General features: G+C 37.0%; 2 gene segments (V, D, J or C); both read left to right on the top strand.

Moving 5' to 3' along the window:
• Positions 1-774: 774 nt before the first annotated feature.
• On the top strand, positions 775-1,606 carry LOC127547569 (immunoglobulin kappa variable 3-11-like). The segment is given in 2 exon segments: positions 775-840; positions 1,101-1,606. Coding segments are annotated over 2 exon segments (492 nt in total).
• Positions 1,607-4,933: 3,327 nt separating this feature from the next.
• LOC127546388 (immunoglobulin kappa variable 3-20-like) lies at positions 4,934-6,289 on the top strand. The segment is given in 3 exon segments: positions 4,934-4,942; positions 5,574-5,670; positions 5,925-6,289. Coding segments are annotated over 3 exon segments (471 nt in total).
• The last annotated feature ends 3,675 nt before the right edge of the window (positions 6,290-9,964 follow it).

Raw genomic sequence — 9,964 nt, 5'->3', positions numbered from 1 at the left:
GAGACAGAAACAAGGAGTAAAAGTAAATCCAATAATAAAGTAAAGAGATAGTCTATCAAGGAGGACTCTGGTAAGAATCTTGCCTGCAGTGATTAAGAGAGAGACCTCCTCTGTAATTGTCACAGAACAATCTATTCCCTTTGCCTTTATAAAGATGGACAATGGAGGCATCCTTGAACTCCTGAGACATAACTTCTTCTTGCCATATTATTTGGAAGATTTCAGTCAAATTTTATATGAGCAATAAACTCCCCAACTTGTAAATCTCAGCTAGAATAGAATCAGTACCCAGAGCTTGACCACATAAAAGTAGCTAATGGCATTCAAAACCTCTTCAGTTGGAACATCAATGATTAATTTCAGATTGAGGTAAATGGTCAATAGTTTCAGCAATGATTGAAGATGATCTGTTTAGAACACTATCAAAGTGTTCAGCCCATCCCTCCAGGACCATGTCCTTTTTACTAATCAATGAGGCACCATCAGCACTGAGTAGTTGAGATGCATAGGCATAAATGCCTATGAAAGGCATAGGTCTTTAGCCTATAAATAGCCTTCATGGATCAATTCTTTGCTGTTTGTGCTAATTTTGGTCTATTAATATTGCGAAAACATGGACCCTCCATCAGTCAGCACCACATCATCCATATGTGGAGATGATGGGACTTCCCCTATTACTCAGTTGTTTTGCATTCATTCCTCCATTCAACTCCTCCCTGCTACTCAAAATCTTTATCAATAATCTTGCCCTGTTGGTAGAGGATCAGCATTAGACAGAGCTTAGTGTGCAGATGGAGTCTTCAGCTCAACTCCTCTTCCTCCTGTTCCTTTGGTTCCCAGGTGAGAAAAGAGAATGTGGAGAAATTATGGTGGAGAGGAGATTATGGAAGAAAGAAAGCTGGGAGAGAACCTTACAATGTGAACTGTGCTACTTTTTCTGTCTCAATGAAAAAAGTCTTTGAGAGATGATGTAGGAATTAGAAGAAAAAGGATTTAGTGAGATAAATTAGTAGATTTTTGTAGTTAGAGATGGAGTTTGAGAATGGAAAATACATACTTTTGGCTCTTTAACCTTAATTATCTCACTGTGTTTTTTTCAGATTTGAAAGGGGAAGTTGTTCTGACCCAATCTCCAGAGACGCTCTCTGCAGCTGTAGGAGAGAGAGTCACCATCAACTGCAAGGCCAGTCAGAGTCTCTTACATGGTAATGGGCATACTTACCTACATTGGTATCAACTGAAAAGAGAAAAACCTATTAAATCTCTGATTTACAGAGTTTCCAATCTAACTCCTGGTATTCCCTCTCGATTCAGTGGTAGTGGGTCTGGGACAGATTTCACTCTCACAATCAGCAGCCTAGAATCTGAAGATGGTGCAGTGTACTTCTGTGGGCAGAGCACTTACTGGTCTCCTACACAGTGCTACAGCCCTGAACAAAATCATTCCCTGAGGTCAGGGGGACAGCTGCTTCCCCTAGAGTCCTACATTCACAGCAGCTACTACGCTAAGGTTAAGATAGACTTTTTCTCAGCCCTCATCTGAGAAGACCTTTCTTCAATCTATACTACTTACCTCCCTGCTTAAGATTGAGTGTAACATGATGGAAATGGCCCTGGATCTTATATCATCTTAATCATATTCAATATTCTAAGCCAGTTTTTCTCCTGTGAAATATGGATAATAATACTTTTTCTATCAAACAAAGGTGTTTCTGAAAGTCAAATAAAACAATATATGTAGAAACATTTTGTGTTTTGTAAGCGATAAAATTTTATTGAATTGCTATCTCTTCTTCCCTCCCTTTCTTCAAGAGAGACTTTAATTCCTGCTAGAAAGAGAAGCAGGAGTTTGGCTACTTCTCAGAGAGAGGGAGTTTAGGATAGAATTATATCTATCTGCTTCCTCAAATACTGATAGTTTAGCTGATATGGTTTATCTAACTCCTGATTACTTTTTCATTAATTGGTGGGAGCAGATCTCAAACTTTAAATTTAAGGCCTGATTCTTTTGCCACGAAAACTAGTGCCACAATAAACTTATGTATAGAAAAGGAAACCATTTATTTAATTCTATAGCAAAACAGAAAATCAGACAAGGTATACATAGATAAATATACCAGACAATACAACGGCAAGAAGTTCTCCTACTGGGAGCAAGATGGCTCAACCAACTTACCCAAAAGGAAGTATCCCAAAATCTCTAGCATAACAACTTGGGAATAAGAATATATTAAAAATTACCAATTTTTCTCATGGTGGCTTCTTTGACATATGATAGATCTTTCTACTAAAAATATAGAGTAAAATAATCCTGAAAGATAACCAATAAGCTATCCTGAGCCTGGCACATTTTCATAGACCAAATCATAAATTATAATTACCTATCTGGATTTAATAATTACCCATAAAAATTCAAGCACAATATTTTAAAAAGGATCATCATACTAAGTCTCATGATCTCCAACTTATGTGGACAAAAAAGCTCAGAAAGGAAATCAAAAGCACATGGGAATATCATGAAACATATATGTATTCACACATACATACATATATGTCTGTGTGTACATTATATATATGTATCTATATTTATAGGCATATACATATATAAACATCTGTGTGGGGCAGCAAGATGAAACAGTGGGTAGAGGACTGGGGCTGGAGTCAGGAAGACATCTTTAGACTGAGACACTTACTAGATGTATGATTCTGGGCAAATCTCTTCACTCTGTTTGTCTTAGTGTCCTCATTTGTAAAATGAGATCAGAAGGAAATGGCAAGTCACCTGATTAACTTTGCCAAGTAAACCCTAAAAAAGAGTCACAAAGAGTTGGGTATGACTAAAACGACTCAGCAACAAATATTTGTGTATATACACATAAAACTGAATCCAATTGTTTACACGTTATTCTTAGCATCTAAAATCATTAATTAATTGTTGGCTGGCCCACAGGCTTTTCCCTAGACATAAATTGTGTATTGAAAACCACATCTATACTAGAGGAGTAGGGTCCTATGAGCCCAGTTGTAGAAAGCAAGGGTCAATAGGGAAACCCCACATCCTCAAAGAAGGGACTCCAGATGATTATAAAGCAATTGGCACAAAATTAGGCATGGACCCACACTTAACACCATATACCAAGATAAGATCAAAATGGGTCCATGACCTAGGCATAAAGAACGAGATTATAAATAAATTAGAGGAACATAGGATAATTTATCTCTCAGACCTGTGGAGGAGAAAGAAATTTGTGACCAAAGATGAACTAGAGACCATTACTGATCACAAAATAGAAAATTTTGATTACATCAAATTAAAAGGCCTTTGTACAAACAAAACTAATGCAAACAAGATTAGAAGGGAAGCAACAAACTGGGAAAACATCTTCACAGTTAAAGGTTCTGATAAAGGTCTCATTTCCAAAATATATAGAGAACTGACTCAAATTTATTAAAAATCAAGCCATTCTCCAACTGATAAATGGTCAAAGGATATGAACAGACAATTTTCAGATGATGAAATTGAAACTATTACCACTCATATGAAAGAGTGTTCCAAAACATTATTGATCAGAGAAATGCAAATTAAGACAACTCTGAGATACCACTACACACCTGTCAGATTGGCTAAGATGACAGGAAAAAATAATGATGAATGTTGGAGGGGATGCAAGGAAACTGGCACACTGATGCATTGTTGGTGGAGTTGTGAACTAATTCAACCATTCTGGAGAGCAGTCTGGAATTATGCCCCAAAAATTATCAAATTGTGCATAGCCTTTGATCCAGCAGTGTTTCTATTGGGCTTATATCCCAAAGAAATACTAAAGAAGGGAAAGAGACCTGTATGTGCCAAAATGTTTGTGGCAGCCCTGTTTGTAGTGGCTAGAAACTGGAAAATGAATGGATGCCCATCAATTGGAGAATGGCTGGGTAAATTGTGGTATATAAATGTTATGGAATATTATTGTTCTGTAAGAAATGACCACCAGGATGAATACAGAGAGGCTTGGTGAGACTTACATGAACTGATGCTAAGTGAAATGAGCAGAACCAGATCATTATACACTTCGACAACGATATTGTATGAGGATGTATTTTGATGGAAGTGGATTTCTTTGACAAAGAGATCTAACTGAGCTTCAATTGATAAGTGATGGACAGAAGCAGCTACACCCAAAGAAAGAACACTGGGAAACGAATGCGAACTATCTGCATTTTTGTTTTTCTTCCCAGGTTATTTTTACCTTCTGAATCCAATTCTCCCTGTGCAACAAGAGAACTGTTCAGTTCTGCAAACATATATTGTATCTAGGATATACTGCAACATATCTAACATATATAGGACTGCTTGCCATCTAGGGGAGGGGATGGAGGGAGGGAGGGGAAAAATCAGAACAGAAACGAGTGCAAGAGATAATGTTGTAAAAAAAAATTACCCTGGCATGGATTCTGTCAATATAAAGTTATTATTAAATAAAATAAAATATCAAAAAATTTTTTTCCTCTCGAAAAAATTAACATATCCTAAATTTAGAAAAAATAAAGCAATTGGCACTTCAAGAAGATGGAAAATAGTGATTCATGGCAAGTCTCTTAACTTTTTCTGTCTCATTTTTCTTTTCTGGAAATCAGGGATGTCAGCATCTATATTATTGGCTTATTGGTAGGATCAAAGACATATTTTTAAGACTACTTTGTAGATCAAAAAGGGCTGTATAAATGTTAGCTCTTACTACTGCCTCAAACACTCTAAGCAGGCCTGAAAAAAAAATGAGCTGATACAAAAATCCTTTCATTCAGCTGCAAAAAGCAGATATTTTGTCCATCTTTGGAACATTAAATGTAAAGGAATAAGAGAAAGATATTAACTTGTTGCAAAATTATCTCTTTTTTAAATTGATGTTACTAAAATTTAAGTTTAATTGATAAAAACATGACAGAGGTACAATATTATTTTGGTTTTTAAAAATATACTCAATAGATGGACAACAACATTTTAGAATGGGTGGACTATAGGCAAGAATTCTCAGAATTTTTTCTGAAGGAACTCATTACAGCAACATGGTAACAAATACTAGAAATGATCCCCCTCATTTTTAATAGCACTTTAAAGTTTCCAAAGCAATTTCCCTTAAAAATCACCTTACCAAATGGATTGTCTGATTACTTTTCTTTCCATTTCATAGATTAGGAAACTGCATTTAAGAATTTATTCAAGGCCCTATTACTAGTTAATGGCTTTGAGATGGGATGGGAGTTATAGGGGAAAAAAAGGTTGTGATGAGATGAAATAGTATGTGTTAAAGATTAAGGGGAGTAATTTTTAGGAAAAGATTAGAAGCGGTTGTCCCAGAGGAAAAGTAGCCTTGATCATGTAGTGATTCCATAAGCATCTGAGGGAGACACACTGTTGGAAGCCTGAAATGTGTCTACCTTCTCGCAGGGGATGTTTTGGGAAGAACTGAGAAAAACATTCTGTGACTTGGAGATGATGGAGCTTCCCCCCAAATCTGGCTGTTTTGCATCCACTCTTGCCCAAACTCCTCCCTGTTGCTCAAAATCTTTATCAAAAGAACAGTCCTTCTGGGGAAGGTATCAGCACTGGACAGAGATCAGTGTGGAGCGAGTCCTCAGCTCAGCTCCTGTGCCTCCTGTTGCTCTGGCTCCCAGGTAAATAAGGAGAAAGTAGGAAGGAGATTATGAAGAACAAAGGTTTGGGTGGGGATGATGTGGGGAGAGGCCATTTGAAATCCTTGTATTCTCTGTCTTGATGAGAAAAGTCTTTGAGCAACAATATAGGAATTAGGTAAAAGGAACTGGAAAGAAAATAACAAATATTCCATGGTCAGAGATTAAAGGGAAGTTTGAGAAGAGAGCAGACACTCTTGGTTCTATAACCTTATATGTTTTATGATTAATTTCAGGTTCCCAAGGGGAAGTTATTCTGACTCAATCCCCAGCCTTCCTGTCTGTAGCTCTGGGAGAGAGAGTCACCATCAACTGCAAAGCCAGTCAGAGCCTGCTACACAGTAATGGATACACTTATCTACAGTGGTACCAACACAAACAAGGAAATCCTGTGAAATTACTGATTTACGGAGTCTCCAATTTATATTCTGGCACTCCCTCTCGATTCAGTGGCAGTGGTTCTGGGACAGATTTCACCCTCACAATCAGCAAGCTGGAGCCTGAGGATGTTGCCATTTATTTCTGTCAGCAAGGAACTCATTCTCCTCCTTCACAGTGCTTCAGTCCTAAACAAAAACCTCCCCAGATTATTCAACCCTGAGCTCAGGGGAATAGCTGCTTTCCCCAGAGGCCTAGATTCACAGCAATTGCTGTTCTAAGTTCAGGGTAGGACTTAAACTTCCTCTATAAACTCCTAACTATTATTTATCCTATTGCTCAAGAAGCAGTATGACAAAATGACCTTCAATCAGAAAGGATTATGGTTCCATTAACTAAAGTAATCTACGTATTATCCCTAAACTTTGTCACATAGTCACATTTCCTCAGATCACTATTTCCACAACTTACTCTGACATGTCTTGTGTTAGACAGATGCCTGAGTTGACTTTTGTGGTTTGTACATAGAAATGCTTAGAATTAAAATAATGTTAACTTATTAATGTTCAAATAATGGCAGGCTTGTGCATAAAATACAGAGTATGGAATCCATTTTTTTCTTTAATGGAACTATTCTTTAACTTGTAGCTCATCACCCTTTCCATGAGAATAATATAAGAAATTTAATCCAATGCTTTTCTGAATTTTAGGTAAATTTTGTGATGTAGCATTATACTTAGTATATCAGTTTAGTCACCTATGTCAGAAAAAAAAGTCAGCTTGGCATGCCCTATTTATGTTTATGTCCTGTTTAAGTTGATGAACAAAACCCTTTCTAGCTTCTCATTGAGTCACCCAGATCTACCCATCAGCTGTAATTCTTGAGTTACTTGGTGGCTCACCTGGATTTCCGTGCTCAAAGTGCTTCACTGTTTCTTTCCAAAAATATTTTTCCTTGTTCTGGTATCCCATCCCTGGGACACAAAGATTCCATTCTGCTCTGAACCAGTTAGAATGTCAGCTACACAGGACATGATGCCATTGCCATTTCTCAGGGAGACAGACAGCTTCATATGTCTTTTGTCATGACAATGTTAGTTCCAAGAACAGTGTAGGGTCCAGAGAAAAGTTAGATCACAGATTTAGGGCTCAAGAAGACCTTACAGATCAAAGAACTTAATTCCCTCATTTTACAATATTTGTATACATTATTCTTCTGATTTTGCTCATTTCTCTCTGAATCAGTTCACAGATTCTTTCCAGGTTTCTCAGAAATCATTCCTGTTACTTCTTGTGATTCAGTTTGTTTAATCATATATGGCAGTTTGTTTACCATTTTCTAATTTATGGATACTTCCTAAATATTTAGTTTGTTTCCACATGACTATTATTTAGAGTGGCTCTCTTCAACCTCATGCTTTGCCAGACCAACCTATTTGACTCTTAGGAAAGGAACCATTCAGCTCCTTCAGAAAATTCTCCCCTTTCCTTTACCTTTTTCATGGCCTCCGATAGACAAGGTTGTATACAGCATGACACATCTACTTTCACTTATACTACTCCTCCAATTCCCCACTGACTAAGAATTCTCTTTTTATCAGCAGAGGTTGCTTCAATCTTCCCCTACTTAGATGCCCTACTCCCCACACTATTCAGGATGTGAAAGTTGTTTCAATGGACCAGCCTGGAGATGCTAACACTTTACTTAGGCCAAATCTCTATTTTGGGATCTTCAGATCTTAACTGGTTGTCCCAGGAGGACCACTATTCTGCTCCAATTCTTGTTTATTTTTATTGTTGCATGTTCACCCTGAGGCACTATTTTGTCTTGTTTTTGGGGGAGATCAAGAGAGCTTGAAATTTTGTCATCTTCCAACAATCCTCCTAACCCAGTCTTGAATAAGAATTTTATTTTATTATTATGTACAATTTACCAGTAAAGGGTTATCAAGAGTTTGCTTTAAAATTTTGCTTTTTCATTTAAAAATTTACTGCCTTCAATTCCATTTGACTTTTGAATAGATTAATTGTTAGGAATTTTTCCTAAAATCAAGTCTAAATTTAATTTAAATTTAAATCTTCTGTTCCTGGCTTTGCTTTCCAAGGTAAAGAAGAACAAGTCTAATTCCTATTTTACATAAAAGCCCACTGAAAGTAGCTACTGTATCTGCTAGTTATTAATGAAAAGTACTAAACTCAGAGTCAAGAAGAGCTGAGTTCAAATCCAGCCTCAAATGTTAGCCAAGTCAATTAACCTCTGACTGTCTCAATCTCCTTACTTATAAAATGGGGTTAATAATAGTACTCAGCTCTGAGGATTTTGTGAAGATAAAATGAAATTATATTTGTTGACTATTTTGTCAATGTTGTTCAATCATTTTTGATTCTTTATGACTCTATTGGGACTTTTCCTAGCAAAGATATTGGAGTGGTTTGCCATTTACTGCTCCAATTTCAGTTTATAGATGAGCAGAATGAGGCAAATAGGGTTAAGTGATTTGCACAGAATCATATAGTATCTGAGGTTAGATTTGAACTCAGGTTTTCCTGATTCCAGATCTAGTGGTCTATCTACTTCATCACCTAGCTGCCCTTTACACTATGTAAAGTGTTTGAAATATAGATAGAAACAAAAACAAAGCATAGTCTATTACATTCTAATATGGGGAAACAACATTCATAGAGGAGTAGTGACCAAGGAGGAGCACTTTGGTTTGAAAAACTTTTGGGATCAAGTGGGGATATTAGGGAGTAGACTAACACACTTAGGAATACTGGCAAATTATATTATGAATGGATGGGAAAAGGATTATTAAGTATTTAGTAAGTAAAAAGGACTGTGCTAAGTGCTAGGGATATAGATAAAAAGCCAGACATTTCATGTTCTCAGGAAATTCACATACTAACATGGGAGGCAGCACATATGAAAAGTTTTAATTAGAAGTCAATGGAAAGGCCCCATGATCCATCGAGTGGGTGCCCTGTCAAAGCTGATGGCAATACATCTTTAATGCTGCTTCCATGGATAAATGGATTACTCTATTTGATATTGAACATCTGTCAGTACAAAGGACCCTCAGTGAGGAAACTTTCTTTTCTGGGTCTTCAGTATGTGTGACAGAGGCTTCAGTGCCCTAAAAAGCAGTTGCCAGATTGAATTTCCCTGGCTATGGGCTCTGGAGTAGAAGTAGGACTAGTGATCTAAAGGGCACTGCCATTCCCAGATCTCTAGGACTCAGGGTCCTGGGCTGTCTTTATCACTGTCTAAAGGGAAAGAGTAGAAAAAGAAAATATTTGAATTGCAGAACTGGGGAATGGAAGGGACACATAGTTCATCAAGGGGCAGTGAGGAAATGAGGGCAGTCTTGTGAAGATATTGGAGCATAACTGGAGCTGCCTGAAATCTTGGCCCAGGTTAGGCATTTATCAATCAAGACAATGGTGCCTCTAAGTGGAAGTTTCAGAAAAGATGAAAACTTCCAGGGCATGCTCACTGATACAGATGGCAATGTGATTTTCATGAGAACTAGGGATTCTGAACAATAGATTCTAAAGTTCCCTTTTCCCCCTTTTTTATTAAGCTTTTTATTTTCAAAATATATGCCTACATAATTTTGCAACATTGATCCTTGCATAGCCTTCTGTTTCAAATTTTCTCCTTCTTCCTCCTATCCCCTCCCCTAGATGGCAAGTAATCCAATATGTGCTATACATGTTAAAATATGTTAAATCCAACATATGTAAACATATTTGTACAATTATCTTGCTGCTCAAGAAAGATCAGATCAAAAAGGAAAGAAAATGAATAAGAAAACAAAATGCAAATGAATAAAAACAAAAAGAGTATGATCCACACTCGATTCCCACAGTTCTCTCTCTGGGTGTAGATGGCCTTCTT

The sequence above is a fragment of the Antechinus flavipes genome, chromosome 2, assembly GCF_016432865.1.
Source record: "Antechinus flavipes isolate AdamAnt ecotype Samford, QLD, Australia chromosome 2, AdamAnt_v2, whole genome shotgun sequence".
NCBI classification, from domain to species: Eukaryota; Metazoa; Chordata; class Mammalia; order Dasyuromorphia; family Dasyuridae; genus Antechinus; species Antechinus flavipes.
Note: the sequence above shows the minus strand (reverse complement) of the source record. Positions and strands in the feature narration are given on the sequence as shown.